At 35.7% G+C, this 23,987-nt stretch overlaps 1 protein-coding gene across 4 annotated transcripts in view; it reads left to right on the plus strand.

The window, feature by feature from the left end:
* Positions 1–5,978: 5,978 nt before the first annotated feature.
* The window catches only part of LOC139116257 (vesicular glutamate transporter 1-like), a 36,367-nt gene continuing 18,358 nt past the window's right edge, over positions 5,979–23,987 (plus strand). The window contains exons 1-5 of one of the 4 annotated variants that reach the window (XM_070678846.1): positions 5,979–6,190; positions 15,145–15,457; positions 17,104–17,137; positions 20,999–21,198; positions 22,929–23,016. In XM_070678846.1, the coding sequence (XP_070534947.1) occupies positions 15,173–15,457; positions 17,104–17,137; positions 20,999–21,198; positions 22,929–23,016 (607 nt within the window). In that variant the 5' untranslated portion in view covers positions 5,979–6,190; positions 15,145–15,172. Of the gene's footprint in view, positions 6,490–9,186; positions 9,345–15,144; positions 15,458–17,103; positions 17,138–20,998; positions 21,199–22,928; positions 23,017–23,987 lie in introns of those variants that run through there. The other 3 variants (XM_070678845.1, XM_070678847.1, XM_070678844.1) reach the window with 3 other exon arrangements.

Consider the following 23,987-nt stretch of genomic DNA (forward strand, 5'->3'; position numbering starts at 1 on the left):
AGTGAAGTATTCATCAATGAATTCGTTCTTTTGAAATGACTGAAATATCTCCATCACAAAGAGACATCGACTTTAAACTATTACATCAAAGTGTAAAGGTAAAAGTTATCCAAAGTTATACATAAATAAAATAAAATAAATAAACAAATAAATAAATAAATAAATAAATAAATAAATAAATAAATAAACAAAGGGTACATTTTGTAAAGAAGATACCCAGATAACGTCAACATATTGGCACAGTTTCATATTATAGCTCACTCAACGCATAATAAGTTTTCAGAGGAGAAAATTATATTACCATTGTGATGACGTTATGAAATGATTATATTCAAAACACCAATTATGAAATGATTATATTCAAAACACCAATTCCATCAACTACAAATCCTTTGAGGGAACTATGACGGCGAGGGAGCTACAGGGTGATTGTTGAAGTATGTGCAATCAGCATTTTTGTCGCGAGGTTTGTCGTTACCATGTGGAGCTACTCGAAGTAAATGTGACCGTAAAAAGCGGTCAGCGATGGCCTGCTTGTTGTGTTCTCCCCCGCGAAGAACAAGACCGGAAAATAATTTAAGGTAGATACTAGATAATACATTCTTGACATCGGCTTTTATCATTTCCTTTCACATATCATATATATAGTATTATCAAACAAACAAGCTACAGTGGGGTCCCCTGTCTGCAAGATAAGTCATTCTCAGCCAATATACCTTTGCTGTAAGACCGTTCCCTGTCAAATTCAATATCTACGTTTAGATTTCTACCGGAGAAACTGGTATACAACGGTTCAACTCCGAACATACATTCTTTTAACGGAACTACATATCCGTGCTATGGCTCTTTTTACTGTATTTATCAGCTTTTTAACTGGAAACTATTCAATACACGCACCTTCTTACAATTTTGTATTGAATGATAAGTGATGTGCAAAACTGTTCAGTTATACCATATTAGAGTGGCATGCAACGCTAACTATATTCGCATCGGTCAAAAATTGCGATTTACTATTTTATCTGTAAGCGGAGTTGAGGGTGTGTTTAGTAAACCTTTGTTTCGGCTTCTTCCAAGATGGAGGGCAACGTAGATTTGACTCTTCAAATATTTACATTTGTTAAGAATACTGCCAAACGATATCAAAGTTGTCTCTCTTTGCAGTTAATATACCAAAAACCTATATATTTCTGCTACAAAACGCAAATAAGCTAGTATTAATTTTGTATAGACGTGAGATAAGCATATGTAAGCTTATCAAGGTATGTTTTTTTATCCAAAACGCTCTGTTATTAAAGGGTCACAAAGCAAATCTGAAGACAAAAACTTTCGGTAACTCAGGTATACATAATCTGGCTAGGACTATAATCATTTTTTTTAATTGTATTTGCATGTAAGATTAACCTTTTTATTCGGAAGATTTTATTCATTGTACAATAATATGCGCCCGAGAATTTCAGTGCGCATGCGCATTAAGGCAGCATTTTCCAGGCATATACATGTATATGAATGTACTCGGCCATTTCATGATCCCTACATGACGTTACATTCTATTTGTCACTATTGCCGTAGAATTAGCAGTATGACAGCAGTCAAAATACAACATTTTGTTGCAGGAAAATGCATGTATGTGAAATACAATGTGTTGCATGAAAGTCACCCGTGCGGTACGCCGCAGTGATAATGGGCTAGGCAAATAACTTGATATAAAATTAATGACAATGAATGGGAATCTCATAAACTTGAACATGTACTGCATTTTAGGATTCACTGATTTTCTTGATTTAATAAACTAAAAAATATGACAAACAATGTTGAATAAATTTATTTCATAAATCCGTATGTAGGATTTATTTAAAGTGAGTGTCTGTGTTTAAGTTTTCCCCCTTTCTCTTTGACTAAAGCGTGTATTTACATATTTTCCCAGTTCACCTACAGGTCATATTGATTTGCTATTATTGTGGTACAACATTTTGTGATGTTGTAATGAGGATCTATGATATATAGGATAATTACAGGCAACTGCTGTTAAGAGTTTGTACTTGCAAAAATCTGTGTTTTAGGAAATATCGACAGAAACAGAAATATCGAAAAATAAATAAACATATTACACATAGAAACAGGTAGATATAGAGATCTTAATGTTATAGACAATGCATGCCCAATTTGTCAAAACAAACAAGTAGAAGATACATTTCCTTTTTCATTGCAAAGGCTACACAGACATTAGACATGATTTTTTCAGTAAACTAAACATTTGTAAAAACGCATTCAGAGGCACACAAGACCTTATAAGCATCTTTTCAAGGACAGATAAAGCATCATTATGTGAATTGGGAAAATACATACATACATGTTTTAAACTCAAACAAGAAAAAATGAAAAAACAAAGTAAAATATTTATGAACCTGTAATATGTTGACCTCATATATAGATATTTATATTTACTCTTTCTTTGTTGATTTTGTAAAACCTTTATTGTACTTTATGATCAAGATCCCAACTGGGATACGATTTCAATAAAGGCTTACTTTATTTAACTTTACATCTGAATTATCCTGATATCTGCCACGCGTTTGTGTACAGTAACATTGCGCGGGGAAATTTTCAACAGTAGAACATCGTCTTTATTTCTCAGTTGTGTCACGATCAAAATAAAAATGTGGGGTTCGTTACTATAAGCAAGCGTGAAATTACCCTACCTAAGTGTTACTCGTGTCCACAATTCCGTAACACCTAGTACCTGAATGCTCACTTATGAGTATTCTCCTGGCGCCATGATCATTTTTTTAACCGCATTTATTAGCGCAAGGCGCTCAACTACCAGCCACACTCGTGAGCTATTCAGCTCTGGGACTATTCGCCCAACAACTTGGGTTTTTCTCGCTTATGTACACAAGTCTATGTGGGGGCGAATAGTCCCAGAGCTGAATAGCTCACGAGGGACTGTACACATGCCTGAGAAAAAACCAGGCATGAGTACACACGTCTATCATTGTATGGAGCGCATTGTCCGAGAGCGGAATAGATCACACGTGACTGTGCTACCAGCCCAAGCATCAGCACCTGCACCATGATGGGTCAGAGTCAAAACTATATATGTAAAACCACGGAGGGACCGTGGTAAAACTACTTCCTGCTCTAAACGGTGTTGTGCTAAGTAACCCTTCTCACAGTATTCGGTAGATTCGCCACACAAGTACAAGGGTGTTTTTGGGATTGCACAGCGCCGCCAACGGTAGGACAAGAAACGATCGTGTCGATGTTCTGGTGTTGATTTGCACACAGGCGACCCAATAAGTTCTGAGTTTTTCACACTGTTTTCTCTATCATTTTCTCTTCTTTCTTCATGCTCTGAATGATCGGAATAAATAAAATAAATGGTTATATAACCTAACCTAGCCTCTGTGACTCTTTATTTATTTTACACTCCATTACAAGGATATATATCTCTCATACACACATGCTGTAATAATTAGTCAACACAACTAATTATGCTAATCCGTGGACTTATCAGGGATTTTACGGGTTGGTCAACATCGCGAAAGATAGGAATGGTTTACTAAACGGGAAGGTAAGAAGCTCTCCTGAAATGTGTCCAGAAATTACCAAATTGCGGCCAGTCATGACCATTTATCCACAATCTACTGCAGCCAATGTATTTCGATGGCCGAGGAGAGTCAGCTACTCTAATTTCAAACGTTTAAATGGTCGCGAACAGTGCAAACCCTGCCAGTGCCTTGCCTGCAGTTCATGGCATGAGGACGTCCGTAAAGCAGGAAGTCGGAAGTTGAAACCTTTGACCTTTACGTTGTTTATATGTGGGCAAACTTGTAAACATATTTCCCAGGGACAAGTCTGATTTTGAATAGGGTCAAAGTTCGTGTACGTGGTTCTCTCAATCGGGTGGTGTTGCTATAAAGGTTTTGTCTGCCCACCGTCCGTGGGTGGAGGGACGGTGGTCTGCCCGTAATAATAATTTGCTGTATTTTTCTCACAAACATTGGAAATTCGTTAAGTTTTAACATGGTTTTAAGAAACATTAATTTTTATATGAGGAATATTCTAGCTCGTATCCTCGAATTATAAATCAGCCGATTTTCCTTGATACAGTTTTTTATATGGTTTGGAGAACTCTTTGGGGCGGCGTCAGATAACAAGTGGAATGAGACAACAACATTTCGTCCATGTAAGGAAATCATATAGCAAGTACTTCTTACGCTGGTGCAAACTCTACGAAATATTATGATATCAAAGATGTTTTCCATGATAGTTTACAAGGTTTCTTGTCTAAATTCGCGGAAATAATCAAGAATATCTAAAAAATACTACACGTAATTGTGACCACATTTTGTATAGAGGTGTTGTTTGCCGTTCCGAACGTATGTTCTACACGTACGCGACGTATGGTTATCACTGATCAGCTGATGATGGAACGTAATTACGTGTAACTAAACTTCTCCATAACGATATGTTACCGGCAGACATGGAGATAATAGCGAGTGAATAGAAATGACGGTGACTGGTTTAAAAAATTCACAGTGCTGCTAAAAATTCTCACAGGCTTCTTAACGTAGTGGCCGACATCATCGGTGATGTCAGTTGTGTTTCGATGTTGCGAGGTAACCGCTGACGTGACTTTAGTGAGGGCTGCACTGAGCCTCGTCAATCGCTTGTACGCCAGAAAAAGAACGGTCTGCGAGTAGTCATGTCGGAAAAAGCTGGAAAACGGCGATAGTTTGGTGATTTTTGAGCGGATTTCTGGTAGTGGTAGGCCCCTAATAACCATGTTGTCGATGAGTGTTGGCAATATTTAATTTGGGTGGAAAATTTCGAAATATCGACAAACAAAGTTGCGACAAGCGTGCTGTCGGGCAGAACATGGACGTTCCCATGGCTGTGGTGGTGACGTTAAAGTCAAAACCAGCCGTAAAAGGCAGAAATCCCGTCCGAAAACACCACAGCTATGGACCCAAAGCTAGCCTAACAGTACAAACGAAGTTTTATAGCCCGTGCGCCGCTTCTTTCGGGAATTTTGTGCACTAACAGCATAAGGCGCGATTGAAAATCGATGAATTCCTTAGACTAGTAGCGACCATGGAGCTAGAAACTAGCTCCATGTAGCGACCGACTCTCTTTTATTAGGCGAAAAAAGTAACCGGCGAGATTAACTCTTTGACGCCGTAGAGTCATTCTAGTCACGAGCTTGGTTGCTACCGTATACCAGAAAACCATCGACTTTGACGTCAAAGGCCTGTTGCTGATACGTACTTTGAGACAGAAAATAACGATGTTACCGGTAGACATGGACTTAATAGCGAGTGCAGAGAAATGAAGGTGACTGGTTTAAAAAATTCACAGTGCTGGCAAAAATTCTCCAGTGCGTGCTGTTGCTAATGTGTCACCATTGTGCCTTGAATCACGACGCGGTTTGTAAATTATACTTGGTATATACACTCCCAGAAAACGACGACGTGAAACATACATCTATATAATTTTGTTGAAAAACTCATGAAACGGCCACTCCGGTGATCTTTTTCTGCTTGGTCGGTCGATACTTTCTGGGTGGCATTTGTTACATGGAGCAGGACCATAATTAGTTATGTTAGAATTTGGCGCTTGGCAACGAAAAGCATGCGCGTTTCCAGCGTTCCTTTCAATCTAACTTCCCGTTTATTTTTGAATAATGAGCAGTGTTGTTTGCGCATATCATGAATATATAAGCGTCCACTAGGTTTACGGACGTCCTCGGGACATGTTTCCCAAGATCTTCATACCTTCCCCTTTTTCATTAACATCACTATCTTTCCGATGTTGACCGACCTCTGATAAGTCCACGGATTAGCATAATGAGTTGTGTTGACTAATTAATTACAGCATGTGTGTATGAGAGATATACGTCCTTGTAATGGAGTGTAAAATGAATAAAGAGTCAAGAGGCTATAGGTTAGGCTATATAGTCATTTATTTTATTTACTACGATCAGTCAGAGCATGAAGAAAAGGAGAGGGACTGACAGTGCTAGAGAAAACTGAGAAAAACTCAATAATAAGCTTATCAATATGTATGGGCCGCCTATGATTTGCATCGGTCTCCCGAGCATCCAAAGGTTATGTGCTTTTGTTTGCACCAAGACGAATACGATTCAAAGATTAGGAGGGCAGTGCAATGGAGTACATACACAGCATGCACGGTGAGTCAGCTACGTTTGTCAATCCCGTCGATAACCACGAGCCTAAGTAACGGCAACAACTACTTCCGCACTCGGATTCACGGTCCCTCCACTCCAGTGACAGACAGCCTGAGTGACATACTTGGGACGAACACGAACCGAGCGCCAGTGGTGTTGCAACGTGTGAAGAACTGAAGAGTTCAACAAAATTTTGTCTCCCATGCTATACAGCCTACAACAGTGAGTAACTGGAGCATATGGAGGTTTCTCCTATCAGCGCGCAGTTTGCATCTCGACGTCACCTACACTTAGTGACTTAGGTATGCATTGTGCATAAACTTAAGAGGGTGTGACCCAGGATGACCCCTTTTCAAAACCAAATATGAACTGAAAATTCTCCCCTGCTTGAGTATATATTACAACAGAAGTTCACAACTTCATTGAAACTGTTATGATAAACACCATGAACAATTTTCACCATACATTAATTAGCTGGAATGGAAATACTGCATTTCTTTGACTGCTGTCATTGTACCACCACTAATAGCAACTGTAATTGTCTTTTGTCGACTCCTTCAAGCTTTATGTGCCCAACAGTGAAAGCTCATTAGATATGCAAATTATAAATTCATTGATATGAAAATGCAAAATATCTTTCACTAATATAATTCTCTCATCAGCATACATTGTAAGTTTCATAAACTTTGTGTAGAGTCCTTCAAGTCTTATGTCCTGAATTTGGAAAGTTAGCGAAATATACACAATAATAACTAGTCAGTGTAATATTTATCATAGTATATTCACTGTACTTAGCATGTATTGTCAACTTTGATCAAGTCAATTTAGATATATCCGGAATCCCTAATTAGGAAATATGAAAATTGGTAATTTATAAAGCAAGGTTCGTCAACTTTGAAAAAGTAAATTCAGATACATATCCCTAATTGAGAAAATGTATTAAATATGCAAATTAGTAATCAGCTAAAGTAAATATGCTAATGATTTCAATAATGTAATATCAAAGTATCTTCAATGTATGTACTGAGTTTAACTTACATGTCATCTCTTTGTATCTTTTCACTGCTGACATATCCCAGTGTGATTAAAGGGAAACAGTCATCAGAACTGCAGCACTCAAAGGTTGTATGGGACCCATATGACCAATGTAAATACTGTATCCAAGGTACAATTGTGATTGATGAAAGTTAAAACATGTCTATCATAATCTACATCATATAATTTAAATGTTGCAGCGATGATGATGTGCATCTAGATATCGTGCACGAAATACATTATTTGTAAACAAGAAAATCACACAGGCGCAGTTCCAACTACCATTTCCCTTTAACATTTGTAGCTATTTTCGTCAAAATATATCAACTGTTGTCAATGTATAGGCATTTTTCTTCTTATTAATTATAAACACGCGAGCCACATTCTCCTAAACTAAACAGTTCTTGCCATTTGCAAACTGAATCAGTGTACGATATATCATTCTAATCCGATAAGCTGTTGAGATATCATGCCAACAGATAGACAGACACACAGGCAGGCAGACAGACATCTCTGCGACATTAGCTCATGTGTATTGTGAACACGTAAGCTAAAAAGAAAAGAAAGAGAAAGAGACCCAAGTTCTTCTGCAAACTAGACTGCTGCCAGCATGGCAGGTTTTCTGTCCATGCTGATAAGAACAAATTTAGGCTTTAACTTTGCATTTCAAAACTTTGAAAGTTAAGTGCTGCATGCATCATACAATCTTTTTGAGATTTTTGGTGTGTCCATTGAGGTAGATGGTACCATGATAAGTTTTATGACAGCATGCCTTTCCCCCAGTGCATAAACTGTCTGCAATTGAGTCACAGGGCCATAAGGCATTATCAATCATAACATGTTAATAAATTTATGACTAGTATGAATATTGTTGATAAAAATATTTCTGTCATTGTATGCATACAAAAGTACATAATTGCACTTGAATCCTGAATGATGGTTAGTTTTCATGCCAAAGCCATTCAGCTGTAGTACAGAACCTGCTATTTATAAATTTATGATTATGAATATTGTTGATAATTCTGTCATTATTTTATACTTAAAAAGTGCCCTACTGCAGTAGAATCCTGAATAATGATTAGTATTCATACCAAATCCATGCAGTTGTAGTACAGACCTTGTCATTAATAAATTTATGATTATGAATATTTTTGATAAAAATTTAATATTTCTCTCATTATAAAAGTACCATACTACACTCATACATTGTGAATGACGATCAGTGTTTACCAGTATGTAGCCAGGTGTGGCCAATGGTTAACTACTTGTGCCTTTATCTGAGGAGACACACTTGACCCAGCCTGTTCAAAAATGAATGCCAATGATTCATCCACCCAACACTGACAACTTATGTGAAACGTAACGTTATATCTGCAAAATCTACAGTAATACCGGATAGTATTTTAGCAATATCACATCAGATCTTCACTGATTTCAATTAACTGGATGCCAGAATGCACAAATACTTTTCTGAATTTTATTCTTATAATTAAATTATATCACAACTGCATAACAGTTTTGTCTTTCTTGTTTCTGAACAGTCTGCAAATGCCAATATTACAAAATTATTACACAGTCAATAAACCATTAAACAATTTAGATCAATATATAATTATTAATTGCACTCACAAAAAAGTCTGCTTGTGATTATTTTGACATATTAAATTCTGGCTCTTATCTTATACATAATAATTATTGAATTCTGTAAAGCTCAGCACTAGAGAAAAATTTAATTGTGAAAACATAATGATTATAATAGGTAAGATTTTGATGTAATCATGGTTCTTGACATGATGACTTAACTGGTACATACCCATTTGACTTGAATGGAATAGTCCAAATGAGCATTTAACGTTCACTGCAACCTATTATGCTAATAACTAAATTGACCTGCATTTTTCATGCACATCTTTATGAATCACTATTAGTAATTGAAAACTGTACATGACGATAAATCACAATCTAGTCAGTGTGCCTGTTACATACCTGTCAAGCAGTCTTTCTGACACAATTGCCATATAGGCAATTTTTCTCAACTGCATAAAATTAATTATTTATGAAGCCATAATCAGAGTCACTTCGTAGACACTACCTGTGGTAGCCATTTTCTTCTCAAATACAGGTAGGTTCTAAATCATTGTGTTAAAATTACCGTTTTGTCTTTGAATGTGAATTTTTTAATGTGTTTCTTTGAGTGTATGTGCTTTTAGCATTCAAATGAACCATAGCACTTTGAATACTAAGGTTGAAGAGAACGACGTCTGTTCACCATATGTTTTGTACATCTGTACGATCTGTGTGTACACACAAGTCTCAATACCTGTTATCGCTATAACCCACTTGAGGCCAGATTACAACTTCAAGAAAAATGTGTTCATTCAGAATTAATCTTCTCTCTTCATAGTGTCAGCTTCAGATGAAAAAATCAACTAAAATTAATCTGTCATGCAATATTCTTTCTTGTTCAAATGCAAATTTATTTTTTTGACAGCACATACAGAATTTCTAGAGGTACACAAATGGATGCAGATAAGACATCTTGAACATTGGCTGAGTTGACAATCTTTTCTTTCATTTAGAAGATTACCTCCTAGAGTCTTAATAAGGTCATAAAATACAGATAGCCGTGATGAACGCAAACCATGATAATTGTGGGCGTTATCTGTCTCTGCATAGTGGAATTTTGTTTTCTAGCATCAATGTTAGACATGTGAAAACTGAAAAAGAAAGGTATACTCTGCCCCTTAAAAATCAAATCTTGGTGACATAAATTGTTCTGCCATAATGGAAACTTGTTGGTTTTCCCTATCAATAAATCTATTAGCCTTAAAATGTTTAATTGCTAATTAACAACATAGTGTATGCATTACATTTTGGAATTTCGGAAAATTGTCAAATCTGATTGTCTTGACAGCATTTACCATATTTCTTACAAATGGGAATCCAATTTGGAAATAATGCAAGTGACATGGCTTATCATAAAATTTAGTGTGTAGAATTGGTAATTTGATGATTTTTCATGCAAATGTTAATTGTCTTCACTCAAACTGATAATAGTATTATAGCAGTGATTAAAGGTTTGAGATATATAAACATATGATATTGGTAAGTGTCACAATAAAAACGGTTGCTTTTCATTCAGCAAGCACCCAATTGATTTCAACAAAGGACATCAATGCATGAGTTGTGAGCAGTACTAAATGACAGTGTTAAGTGTCAGTTTATTCAATGGGACATGTTTTTAAAATCAAAATATAATTGAGTCAGAAAATGAGTAGCCTCAGAATATAAACAAAGTCACACATTTTAAAAATGTTTGATTAAGTTACATTATCAGTTTCTTAAGATGATAAATATATATTTCTTTTTACTCTATATCTGTAATGAGTATGTGTTATAATTGAAAAAACAGAAATTTGTGCAACAATTAAAGCTCTTTTTATGCAAATAAGGTGAAAAAAGTAAATAATTTCTGTAAGATCAGTTTACTCTAGCCATTGTCCATAATTTGTCCAGTTACATAACTTAATTACTGCATGGGTAAGGCAAATGATATAAAATTAATGAAAATGAATGGGAAAATTATAAACTTGAACATGTACTGCAGTTTAGGATTCACTCGATTTTGATTTTTTAAAATTTATATTCACCTACATGTATGCTAGTAAAAGTTGAAAGCCTTGTTGAACTTGTAATTCTTCTTACTGTAAAAAGCTAACAAACTAACAAAATATGTGACAAATAAGGCTGAATAAATGTATCAATATTTTAGATTTATAAGAATATTTTAATTGAGTGCTTGTCTTTTAATTTATTGCCCTTTGGTTAAAGCATGTGTAAACATATTTTCCCAGTTCACCTACAGGAAATATTGATTTGTCTGCTGTTGACAATATTTTTGTTCAACATTTTGTGATGTAGTAATGAGGGGCTATGGTAAATAGGATAATTACAGGCAATTGTTGTCAAGGGTTTGTAACTAAAAAAATTGTGTTTTAAGAAAGCTAGACAGAAAGAATGAAAGATAAAGTCATTAGGATTTAGTAACTGTTTACTGAAACATTTCATTCTGTGAGATATCACTCATAACCAAAGATGATATAATGTGATTTTCAGTGTTGATATTTGAATTGCACCCAGAATTGCAAAGATTAGTTCAAGTTTGGCTATTTCACCCATGCCATTCATGTTTTTCAACACATACATTATGTATGTACCGGTATGTATACCATATTAACCAACTTAAAATTTAAGTAAACCAATTTAACAGTTTTAGTAATGAAGTACTACATGACGTCTCAGTTTGCATACTCATATACACAAAGACAGCTGTCATTGCATCAAGCTTCAAATCTTATTATTAGATATTAATAATGTTGTACTTTTGTAACAGATTTTCTTTCAAATCAAAGTTGACTTCTGTTGAATTTTATCCACTATTTTAGTACCAGTGGGTAATTTGGGTCTTCAAAGTTGTCTTACTTTTTGTCGTCGTCATTAACAATAATTTAAATGTCAGTTATTTTGTTTTTGCAAAGTGGCAAACTGATATATATGATGCTAAATTTATTTCATAGTCTGGTCAAGAAAATATGAGGGTTTTATTGTGAATTTCTTATTTGTTAAATACATCTGAGTACCCTATTATTGTGGAACTCACTGTAGTTGGTTTATTCTGTGATTCATTTCTTAGTCAATAGTGCAGTACATCATTTTAACTGATATTTTGTCATTGTGTGAGTCAATTGATGTAAGGTTTTCTATACAGCGGTATTACCTTCAATTCGATATGTTCAGTATTGTCATTTTCTCCAATTTGGTAAATTATGCTTTGAAGCAGTCTTTGTAGGGCCCTAGAGATATTCTCATTGATGTACATTGAAATGAGTAATTTCACAATCATGAGAATATTTTTGTAATTTTGGATCAAAAATCTTTATACATTAATCAAAAGGCATACAGTACCTCTTTGTAGGCTCCTTTTAATGGACTAATATTCTATGTAATATTTGTCAAACTAATATTAAATGAGAAGTTACAGGACTGTGGGTGCACAATAGGGGGATTACTGATGACACAACTATTTGCATACACTGGGCGGGAGTTTTTGAATTCTCAGAGCATCGCTTTGAGTTTGACTGTATGATAAATTTAAATAATGATGATGGGCACTTTCATGACGTATGCGAAGAGGGGTCAAATGGTCGTAAAGGGAACACATTTTGAAACATATGCATTCTCTGACAAAAAACAGAACAACTTTCAGTTTAGTTTCCACTCAAATTTAGTCGCTATATCTTCACGGACATCATATGCAAGATTGAATGACAATGAACGCCTGAAGCATGTCAAAATTATGGGATTCTTGGACCAAACACGGCACGTCCGATCAGAGTAGCGTTTTTACATTTGCATAGATTTACGATAATCCGGCTTTTATAGGGGAAGTTCCTGTTTAAGCAACATTAAATATTATATGTTAATTATTTGTTGTTTACAGTAACATATTTACCTCATTGAGCACACATTATGATGTTTTGGAAGCATTTTGATACAGTATGGTGTATTTGGTATCATACTTGCCAAAAATTTTGTAGAAAACAATGCAAAGATGATTTTGATGAATTTTCTAACCTTTCAATCATGTTCCATAATTTTCACAGTACTGAGCACAACCAAGGTTGTGAATAGTTACTGTATTTTACATGAGCCGATATATGGACATAGCCCCTCTGGGGTGCCATGTCAGTATTTCTTTTCATATGCTAAATAAAAATACATGTTAGATGTTTCACTCTTACGTACTTATGACTTCTAATTGGGAGATAGTAGAAGGGTTTATAATATCATTAAAACAGTCCATCTGTTACATACTTTTCATGTCATGGTGGCAGAACCTTCTAGAAGTGCAGCATAAATTTAGTTTTGCTGTGAAGAGAGTGTAACCTTTACCTAAAGAGACATTTTAAACTTCACTGATAATGTTGCAGAGATTAACAGGTAGTTTGATTGTCAGCTGATGTCTGCATCTTCTGTCAGCTGAGTACTACTTCTCTGAAATTGCTGCTCAGAGAAAACTTTTATATTTGGTTTTATATTTGAGTAAGAATGGCTGGAGTTGGATTTGTTGTTTGAGAAAATTTGCATATGCAAATTTTAGAGGCTGATTTTCTCATTTTGATTTTGGTCAAAGACTTCTTGTCCAATACCACTTGCCTGACAGCTTTTAAATTTGACCAACAGCTTCACATGTACGGCCCTCGTGAGCTATACTAAAATTACTGCAAAATTTGACCATCTAAAGTATTGACAAATTTAAACTCTGATTCTGCTAGATTTTGTCAAAAATCTTCTCTGAAACTCATTTGTCCAGGAGCAGTCGAATTTGAGCTTGTAAGTTTCCAAGGATGACTTTGTTTAATTCTTTTAAATGATTGTAAAATTTGGTTATACAAATTTTCTAGATAATTTTCTCATTTTGGTTACAACTATTTTTTTTATGCCACTGGTCTTACAATTTTGTAATTCAATATGTAGCTTCTATGGAAAACCCCATTAAATCTTGTCAAAATTGGTGTGCAAATTTGTTCGGAATTATTTGCTCAATTTGCTGTAAAATCTTTTCCTAAACTGTTTGTCCAATGAAAATCAAATTTGGTTTATTGTCTCTAGGGATAACCTCATTTATTTTGGTCAAATGATGATGAAATTTGTACATGCAAATATTTTGGGCTAAGTTTCTCATTTTTGGTTAAAACACCTCTTATCAATGGCTTTGACATTGATGCTTAGAGTCTTGAGGAGGGCCTTACTGGTTGTTTTTTAAATAAGCATTTATTTGCATATGTAAAGTTTTTTTTTTAATTTATGGGTCATAACTACATGACTTGATTTTCCATCTTATGAAGTGATAATGATTTATTATGTTAACTAATCATGATTGAGAAAAGTAGTGAATCCAGAAAATTAACAAGCTGTGCTTGGTCAGTGGAATAATACTATAAAACAAGTCTGTTTAGCTAGCATCCTTATTTAGCTAATTTAGCTAAGTGTTTAAATTTGCTAATTTAAGATGCCGCTAATTTAAACTTTCCCTTATATTTACTATTGTCAAGATGGCTTTTCAGCTAAATTAACAACCTGCTGATTGCATTGCTGATTGCATTGATCGCTAAAAAAGCATGCAGCTAATTCAAAGTGTTTTACAGTAGTCTTCAACCATATCAAGGTATCAGATGATATTTGCCTGAAAATATTTGAACAATGAAGTAATTGTTCAAAATCTTGCACAATCATTTCATTCCAAGCCAGCATTGCTATCATTATAGTTGTTGACATTGTGCATATAATGAATGTTACATCAAGTTCCAAAAAATGTTGGTAGTTCCTTCCATGTGAAAAAATTGGTCAAGAAGTTGTTCAAAAGTTGAAATTTATGTCAGACTTTGATTGACCAACAGAGGAAGGGTAACAGCCATCACATGTGTTCAGTGTCTGCAATGATGAAACAAATGAAAAACCAGACAAAATTAGCTAATATCCAGTCAATTTGTCCAGCATCAGGTTTGAAATGAATGCATGGCTTATGAAAGTGACACAGTGTCAGAATTGATTTATAATTGCATTGATTTGCATGTACAACTCATTTTATCAGAAAAATCTACCAGTGAAAGAATGGACTATTCATGTTTGTCAGCTTAGAAAAAATATCAATTTTATTCTATTTTTTAAGGTCCTTTTCATACGCTGTTTCCATGGAAACAATTGAATTGATCCTGTTTTGTCTTTCTCTTTCTTAAAAAATTTCAGAGTCAAGATTTTCTGACTATACCCAGAAAATGTCAACAAAGTCACTGGTAGATAAATATGACAAAAAAATTTTATGCCTTAAAACAATTTGTGGTGTGTTATTATTTTCACAGAATGGAATGAAAACTTCACTGCTTTGTCATGGAGAAGGATTCAAGTAAAGATGAAGGAAAGAGTACACCAATGCAAGAAATCTTCAGTGAAAGAACCTCTCTTCGCAGTGCATATAGTTATGAATTTGATGAAAGAAAACCAGTTACTTCTGTGGAGTCATGCTTACAGAAAATTCCCAAGAGATACATCCTGACATTTATGGCATTCCTTGGTTTCTGTAATATTTACAGCTTGAGAGTCAATTTAAGTGTTGCTATTGTTGCCATGACAAGTAACAAAACAGTAACCAAGGGTAATGAAACAGTTACAGAGGTATGTATTCACTCATGTTTTTCACAAATGCTTCACAATATGGTCTCTTATAAATTGTAGACAACTTTAGTTATGTTTACATTTACCTTTAGACTTGGTTCAAGTCTGTGACTTGTGAATCTTTGAATGGGGTGAAGGCGATAATTTGTGGTCTATTTTCATGTGAATTGCGTGAGTGGGGTGGCGCAATGAGTGGAGTGAACACTATACAGGGGAGTTTCTCCCGGAATCACAGACTTGGCTTTCTTGCACGATCTGTATTGCTATAAATTATTGATAAGATGACGACGTTTGTATTTACTGATCTATTATTCATAAGATTACATCATCATATTTGGCATGTTGGGAGGAGTTACCTCTTGATCCCCCAAGATATGTACATAAAACTCACATGGCATTGTTGATAAAATGTCGAGTATTATCAGTCCCACCAAAGTCAGCATGGCCTGATCACCGAAAACGAAATTGAAGCAGGCTTCCACTACGCAAGTCATATAAACTATCTGGTCGCTGATTAGCCTACACAGCTTTCAGTCTGTCTGATCAGTCCTCTTTGGTTCAACTTCTTGGCTTCTTATTTCCCTGACTATTAAACTTCAGACAACTTTTCTCTTGTAATCTCCCATGATTTGCAATAGTCAACCGATCAGTTTCAAAACGCAGTCAATGTGCAAACTTTATGCCACATTTGCTAAGCATGTAACATCCTCGATGTCGAAGTGGATACGTTCTCCTTATAATTTATCAGCCAGAATAACTAGGGGAGGGCTGTCAATCATTTTGTATTTGCTTGACGTCACTGTGTATACAGTCCGTCTAGCCGCCAGTACTTTGCAAGAAGTCCAAGTCGGTGAATCCGGCGGAAACTAACGACTGCGCAGACTCAAAGGTAACGCGTTCAATCGCTAGGAAAACTTGGCCTTGGCTGCCAAATTCCAAATAGATTTGCATGAAATAGGAGAGACACAAGAGAGACTATCACAAAAGACTTTTTATCACAGACTTGAACTAAGTCTAATCTACCTTATAGCACCATGATCAATTGCAAACTTTCATTGAAAATACAAATTTGACTCTTCATGAATGTTTGTGTGATTTATATGCATGTGTGTGTGTGTGATATATATATATATATATATATATATATATATATATATATATATATATATATATATATATATATATATATTTTTTTTTTTTTTTGTAATTTTTTTTATTTATTTTATATATATATATATATATATATATATATATAATATATATATATATATATATATATATATATATATATATATATATTTTTTTTTTTTTTTTTTTGTAAGTTTTTTCATTCATGGTAAAGAAAGCCAGGTTGCCTTAAATGCCTGTCTGTTGCTGTTGCTGTTGCTATTAGCTTTTAAATTTGGTTTATATGTGTCTTGGTATTAGTTCATTTAGATTTTTTACGTGACCATTTAATTTCTATTTTTAAAGTTACTGTGATAATCCTGTCATTTTTTGTCAAACGATCTGTTGTTTAAGACAGCTTTCAATTGTGGTTTTTACGTTCTTAAAGATGAACTTATTCTGACTTGTCAAAATTATGGTTATTTGATATTCAACTATGATTTTACTTACACCATATTCTTGAATATATTTACTCACAGCCAGCAGACTTTGATTGGGATTACCAGCTACAAGGTTAGTCACAATGTTTCTGTTGTACTAAGCTATTGTGTACATCCTATCAATCTGTTATAAAAGAAAGCCATTACTTTGTGAGACATACACGTACTGTGTAAGGTGCCAGCCCAACAAACACATTGTAGATCACAAAATGTACTGAGCACATCAAGTCAAATCAAGTCAAGTTTATTTCAGTACTTATGGCCACCGGCCATAATGTACAAAAATATAAGTAATATAGTACATGGGTCACTGGGAAAAAGTAACGTCCTGTTTTATATAAGTTTACTTTGTTGATGTCAGCAGATAATTTAAAAACTCTAAGACAACTCAGTAGATATATATTTTTTGCAATGAAGCGTAGAGACGACTATATGAGTAACAGGGCTCGAAATATTACCTGTCTGCCTGTCCCGGACAAGTGAAATTTGGTCTGGGACAGGTAGTTTTGAAAAGTACTTGTCCAAGTGGACTGGTAGGTTTTTTCAGCCTGCAACCAGTATTTCAACCTATTGACTACAGCAAATATTCATAAGTTTAAATTTATATAACAGCGTTTCCATTACAATTTCAAAACTTGAGTACGATTTTACGCAACCTGGTTCTTATTTGCGTAAAATGTATCAACAACTCGTACGGTGTCGGTGGGAATCGGTATCTGAAGTGAGTTGGGCAGTCTTTTCTGTCGAACTTGGGGGTTTCCTTTAATGCGCATGCTCTATTAACAAAAAACAATAACGTGGGGGGATTCAAGGTATAGTAGCTGAACGCTTGCAATGCCGTGATGCATGTCTCGTATATGATCGTTGAGCAGCCTAATGACTTCATGTTCAAAGTTTCAAAGAAAATACTGTGTGACAATGAAATTAGTGTTTTCAAAGGGCCAACAAAAAGCAGATACTGATCAAAGTCCAGCGGAACCTCTCAAGATGCAACCCTACAGAGTGTAAATCGTCACCCGTAAACACTTTCCAAATAACATGCGACCTAATGACCATGATTAACTGTATTGTGTTACCAACAACGTAGACTCGATGGATTCTCGAATTTTTTGCATCTGTAGTGTCATTGTCTATACAGAACTGATTGACACGATGCTTTGTGATGATGAAATACAAGGTTTCATAAAGAGTTGCCGTCCGCTAAAGTCTAAAATGTTGCATCATGATAAATGTCACCTGCAAGCAGGTGCATATGTTCTATTTTTGTCCTGCATTGAACCACGTTGAGGCAATGTAGTGTGAGCCAAGTACGTCCGTGTCATGGGGCGGCATTTCTCAATGCGTTAGTTTATACAGTCATGATTTTTTTTGCGTATTTCAGACTATTTTGCATAAAATACGCAGGATTTTGTGTAAACGGAAACGCTGTTACAGTATATACCTTTTACAATTTTGAAAATCATTATTTGGATATTTACCTGTCAGAAAAAAAGTAAAAGAAAATTCGATAATATCTAATCACTGTTTACAGGAGGCAGCCATATTGATTTATCTAAGGTCACGTCTCAAATCTCTACGATTGGGAGATTCTCTGGGCTATCTCGACACCGCTGTTACGCCAGTTTGCATATGATACAGGCATGAGTTTGTTGAATCGAATTGAAACTAGTATAGTTTCTTAGAATAAATTATGCCATTTTGGACAGGTACTTTTCTCACTGGGACAGGTACTTTTTATTTTGACTTGTCCAGTGGACAGGTGGTTGAAAAAAAGTATTTCGAGCCCTTAGTAATGTAAATACTGAGCACATTATTGTCTGATGCCACATGCGCTATTTTTTGCTCACGTGTTCACACACGTGAGCAAATGTCGCAGCGATGTCTGTGTCTGTGTGTCTGTCTGTCTTTCTGTTGGACCGATATCTCAAAAACGGCTGGTCAGATCAGAATCAAATCTAGTACATAGATTCAGTTAGCAAATGGCAAGAACTGATTAGTTTTTGGTAGGTGTGGCTTGTATACTTTTTGCTCTTTTGCATAATTAATGATTTTAGAAAGAACGGATATACATTAAAAACGACTGCTCACAATTTGATGAGATTTGCTACTAATGTTGATCACACCAAGATATATCAGCAGTGGGAACCATTAAGGGGTGACATGAAAGATAGTTGCCAATTTGCATATTTAATGAACTTTCCTAATTAGGGATATATATCTGATTTGACTTGATCAAAATTGACCATTGCGTTCTTTTCACAGTTCGGCATATATGGCTTGAAGGACTTGGCCAACGGTAATCACACTTGCTATATAAAGTGGTGATACAATAAGAGCAGTCAAAGAACTTAAATATTTTTATTTCAGCTAATTACATATTTGTATACTTCATGACCATAATATTGATAATTTTGATCATAATAATTTCAATGAAGTTGCTAACATGTGGCAAATGTTCAAATTTACACATAACTTCAATATATAATGAATCACGTTAGCAGTTTCAGTTCATATCTGGTTCAAATTGTATTCCCCTATCAATACCAGCAAATTTGTAAAGTATTGACTTAAAATTGAAAATAAACTGAAAATAGTGCCTTCCAAAAAAAGATTTTAATTAAAAGTACAATTCATTGTCGGCTTGATATGTACATATTAGTGTCATCAGCTTTACACGGAACCACATTATCCCACCCTCTCCCCAACGGTAGCCATGTTATCAGCTGTATGGAGTTTGTGTATATATATTTATACTACTCTTTGTTGCGTGCCTATCTTTCAAACCATGCTACTCTGACTGTCAATATGGTATAGTTTATCTGGTCTGTCTCTGATTAATTATGCATTCCAGTAAACAACTACTGTTTTACAAAAAGTGTACAGTTAACTGGTAAACAAGTACTGTTTTACAAAAAGTGTACAGTTAACTGGTAAACAAGTTCTGTTTTACAAAAAGTGTACAGTTAACTGGTAAACAAGTTCTGTTTTAGAATGAAGAATGTGTATGTCAGTAAATCAATACAAAAACAGTCTTCTATTTGTTAATCAATAAAATGGAGAAAATTATATGATAAACTGGTAAGTAGGAATTTAAGAAATACACACAATTTTCACAAGTGATCTCAACACACGCGCTTTAGTCAAAAAGACGTGAGGAAAATGACTTTCTCAGGCGCACATGGTGAGGAATTTGCCTCGCGAGGCAAAAAATATCAAACAGGTTTGATATTTTGCTCAACGCCTTGTGAGGACAAAAACTCATGAAAAATCGACCGCACACGAGGGTTAACTAGCTGAGCAAACAGCCTCGAATGAAATTTTGCTCAGCTAATTTCTCTTGTGTGTGGCAGGCTTAACTCTGACCATAACTTGGCACACTGGCAAGTATAGCTATACATGTAAGCACAGTTCAATATTCAATAATTAGGTCTCTGGCAGAGACCCTGCATTTCGCGTTCTTCCCTGTCAATCAGTTTGAACACGCGCACGCCCTTCAAAGACGCAACAGGAATCCCAGGGTCTGGATGTTCTTGCAAGGGACTGGTCAGATTTCTGCCTGATCCGGGTTCAATCAAAAACAAATGACAAGTACCATAGCCAAATAAAATTAAAAATGACAAATAAAAACATACCGCGCATATAGGTCTACTAGCTACTAGTATAATATTCTCTCCACTCAGTTAGATAGGTGTTTCTTTTGATGTCACTACCCTTATGGACATTCATATCCTTGCAAGAACCGACAGTCACTGTGTCTGGCAACGCGTCCTCTCAAAGCTGCACAGCGTAGCCTTCGAATGCAGGCCCATCGCGGCATGCACATAATGAGGTACAGCGACTGTGGAGAGTCTACATTGCACCTTACGCTATGACGATGGTTGACATTGCTATCAATATCTAATATTTACAGTTCAAACTTCTTTCCTATTTACAGGGATAGTGTTGGGATCTTTTTTCTATGGCTACATAGTGACACAGATTCCTGGAGGCTGGCTTGCAAACAAATTTGGTGGAAAGATCGTTTTTGGCAGTGGTATCCTAGCAACTGCTTTACTCACTCTTTTAACACCCATAGCAACCATGTGGAGTGTGTACCTCTTGATCGCCATCAGAATTTTTGAAGGCCTGTTTGAGGTAAACAATAGATTTTGTATAGCACTTTTGGATGTGAGTGTTTTAGAGATATCAAAGTTTCATGCATTGGTTTATTCATATTAGGAATATCTTTGGTAGTATGGGTTTTATCTGTCTCCTAGACACACTTTAGTTACTGCTAAAATCTTTGAATCATTGATCCCTAAATGAATTAATGAAAAACAATATTTTTTGTTCTCTCCACTGATATACATTTATTCAGCAATCAGTGTCTTATAATTATTGGGGATGATCACGCTGAGAGCTGGGTACCTAATTTGCATGCATAATGAGGATTTTGCTTCAAACCAACACGCACACCCAGTGCTCACAAGTGACGGTTGGCCGGTTTTCTCCGTAGTGGGAAAATACAGATTTTCGTTAAAGCGCTCCATAGATTTTCAAGTTGTCCATTCTATGCGTTCCTAACAAGTGTTATCATAGTCTGGAGGAAAAAAAAATCAACTTCTGTGGAGTAGTTTTTCGTGAATCCCCGATGTTATTTTTGACCGCGGCCAGTGCAAGGTCCCGTTAAAAATTGCGTCGTTTTCGTTAACAAGTCTTTGACGACCCCAATGGGGTATTTTCTCCAAGACCAGACCTGCATTACTTTGTGTAACCAATTATTTTTGGTGTTCAAGGTCTAGTTACTGAAAAATCGCCGGCGAAACTTTGCTCTAAATCTGACTTCGCCACTCCCTATTCATACTTAGATGGCCGCCAGTTTACGCGCACGTATACACTGACCGTGGACGTACCACTTCAGTTACAGGGTACGTGGGTATCTGTACGTAATGTCCCTCCATGCAAAGTATCACGCGTGTCTGTGCAGCGTCTGTCGCTTCGCCGACACACATGCACGGTGTAGTTATTTATACGACAAAACAACGTCCGGGTTTACACGTCACTTTTAATCGACAATTAACCCTAACAATTTCAAAAGAAATGTATACAGAATCTTTATACACGAGATAATAAACAGTAAACTTCATGAAAGCATTAAACATCTTACCACCGGGTATCAAATACGTGGAGTTTGCTGAACGCTGGGGTGAGGTCATCGCATAGTTACAAGTGCGTCGTTCGCGTTAACATAGTCATACACTATTCCAATTCATACAAAACGCGGGAAAACCAATCATGAATATGTATACAGAGTTTGAATAGGGTTCACAGCCTTTAACCCTTGTTTCTTAGCCAATCAATCTACAGATGCGTATCCCCCTATGTTTACGACGTTGCTATGGACCAGGCAACAATGCTACGGGGAAAATAAATGTCCGTTTCGCTTACTTTATTGCTATAAAACTGCACAAACAAGGTACCTGGTGGTTCATTACTCTTCAAAATGCTTATACATGATTTTCGTTTGTTTGAAAAGGAACGATTACGGATTAATAGAGCAAGAAATTTCAGGTGATCCGTATCCTACGGTCGGCAGGGCTGCCATGATGCTTCTCAAGGCTGCATCTCAAAGAGAGGCTGTCCCTCATTATAATATCATTTGCATGCCTTGAATTTATGCAAATCTGGTACCCAGCTCTCAGCGTGTGATTCATAAAAAAGTTGGCTTTCCACCTTTGTAGCTTTATCAGAAAAATCTGAGGAACAACATTCTTTTTGTCTTGCCTAATTTTAAGTTTGTCAAATATAGATATGACAAAAATATATCGCATGCATCTGCATTTCAAACGCCAAGTTTATTGTGACAGTTCTTTGTGGTTTTTCAGGGAGTAACTTACCCTGCAATTCATTCTGTCTGGAGTAGATGGGCGCCCCCTATGGAGAGAAGTAAACTTGCTACTTTTGCATTTGCAGGTGAGTATACATAGTACAGTTACTGCAACTGTAAAGTTGGAAAATGTTATGATTTTAACAGGTACAATCATTTCATGGCCATATATATCTCCTTGCACAGATCTTGTTGGGTTGTAGTACCTACATGTTAAAGGGAGGCAATCATCAGAACTGCGCATATGTGACTTTTTTGTTTACAAACAATGCATTTCATGCACTATATATAGATGCATCATGTCAAGATAACTGCAACATTTAAATTATACGATGTAGATTATGACAGACATGTTTTAACTTTCATCAATCACCATCGTACCTTGGATACAGTATTTACATAGGTTGTAGGGGTCCCTTGCAACCTTTGAGCGCAGTTCTTATGACGACCTCCCTTTAAACTGCAAATAACCATAGCAAGATGTGACTTGGAAGACTAGACAGGATATTTTGGAAGTGGCTCAGACTGTTTCCCCGTGAGTTCAGGACAAGTTCCTGCAGCCATTGTAGCACATTATTTTCACTAGATTTTGTGATTCTTGTTTCATGATCATAGATGATTCATTACGATTAGCCGCTTTGTAAGTCCTTGATGAACAAGTGGTTTGATTTCTTAATCACAAATAACGTCCTCTTTTGTTGGAAATGTCAGGTCTCATTTGATTGAAGTTTTCTGAATAGATATGACAGTACCGGGTACATCAAAAATATATGACTTTTTTCAGAAAACTCAAGCAGTGATGAAATAGCCAACCACATTGCTATGCCATGATATACAAGATTCCTGATATTCTCACATTCCTGGCCACTGGGAGTTTGGGATCAACGGTGTGGGATAAATCGATCCCACACTCTCTGAAACCGTCCCATACTCTGTGGTATATAATACACGAGCTCTGATTGGATTATAAATAGCCTTTCGTTCCACGCGCAAAATATTATCCAATGGCATAATGAGTAACACATGGACCAGAACTAAAAAGTAAGCAGGTCAGAAT

This window comes from Ptychodera flava, chromosome 17 (assembly GCF_041260155.1).
Source record: "Ptychodera flava strain L36383 chromosome 17, AS_Pfla_20210202, whole genome shotgun sequence".
Taxonomy (NCBI): Eukaryota; Metazoa; Hemichordata; class Enteropneusta; family Ptychoderidae; genus Ptychodera; species Ptychodera flava.